This window comes from Phalaenopsis equestris, unplaced genomic scaffold (assembly GCF_001263595.1).
Source record: "Phalaenopsis equestris unplaced genomic scaffold, ASM126359v1 Scaffold190142, whole genome shotgun sequence".
Taxonomy (NCBI): Eukaryota; Viridiplantae; Streptophyta; class Magnoliopsida; order Asparagales; family Orchidaceae; genus Phalaenopsis; species Phalaenopsis equestris.
In genome coordinates this window covers 1-820 of record NW_018210091.1, presented here as the reverse complement: position 1 = coordinate 820, position 820 = coordinate 1, and the positions used below count along the sequence as shown (strand labels likewise).

The 820-nt window shown below is 47.2% G+C and overlaps 1 protein-coding gene across 1 annotated transcript; it reads right to left on the bottom strand.

The window, feature by feature from the left end:
• Nucleotides 1–6: 6 nt before the first annotated feature.
• LOC110034552 (MACPF domain-containing protein At1g14780-like) lies at nucleotides 7–811 on the bottom strand. Its single transcript, XM_020738804.1, has one exon. The coding sequence runs from the start codon at nucleotides 709–711 to the stop codon at nucleotides 319–321; it is 393 nt and encodes a 130-aa protein (XP_020594463.1). The 5' UTR covers nucleotides 712–811; the 3' UTR covers nucleotides 7–318.
• Between the last annotated feature and the right edge of the window lie 9 nt (nucleotides 812–820).

Below are 820 nucleotides of genomic sequence, written 5' to 3'. Positions count from 1 at the left end.
GAAGAGGAGCAACAGGAAGCTGGAAGACTTCGTCGTGAAGAGAACGGGGAAGAAAAGCTGTTAAAACAAAACACAAATTACAAACCACGACGCCAAACACTTTACATTAGCAGCATATGAATTTTTACATTTTACAGACACCCCCTCCATCATGTAGCACATATAGCTAATTTTCCTTTAATTTCTATAGCACAAAATCAAGAAAAAGCTGATTCAACACTGTTTTCCATGATCGAAACACGGAATATCGATCATTTTCCTTGAAGAAGAAACCAAGAAATATCAACTGTACAACCAAAAACTAGAACAAAAACAACTCTATGACAACATACTGAGAAGAGAAAATCTGACATGCAGTCCAATTCTTCCCTTCTCTATCTCCAATTTCGCACCAGTCGCCACCCAATACCCGGGACTGTCTTCCGGTCCCCTGCACCTTTCTCTCGTATCCACATATTTCTTCAACTTCTTCCCCACCCCATCCGACGGCGGACCTCCGACGAAAACACCCGAATCCACCACCACCTTCGGTGTCTCAACAAGCTCTTCTCTTTCTGTAACGCCGGATAGTATCCCTGACCTCTGCAGAAACCCCGAAGGTCCTGAGGATAATGATTGAGGTCCACGTTCCCAAATCGAACGGCTGATTATGCAGCCGGAGAGCTCTGTAAAGAGCAAGCGCAGGTGAAGAGTGCTGCTGCCGCCGTCCATCTGAAGCTGGGCTCCAGAAACCACATAGGCGGACTCCTGAAGGCTGGGAAGCCAGTCTGGGTCTGGTTCAACAGGTGCAGTGCAGACTCGTGAGAGCCGCCGCCAGTCT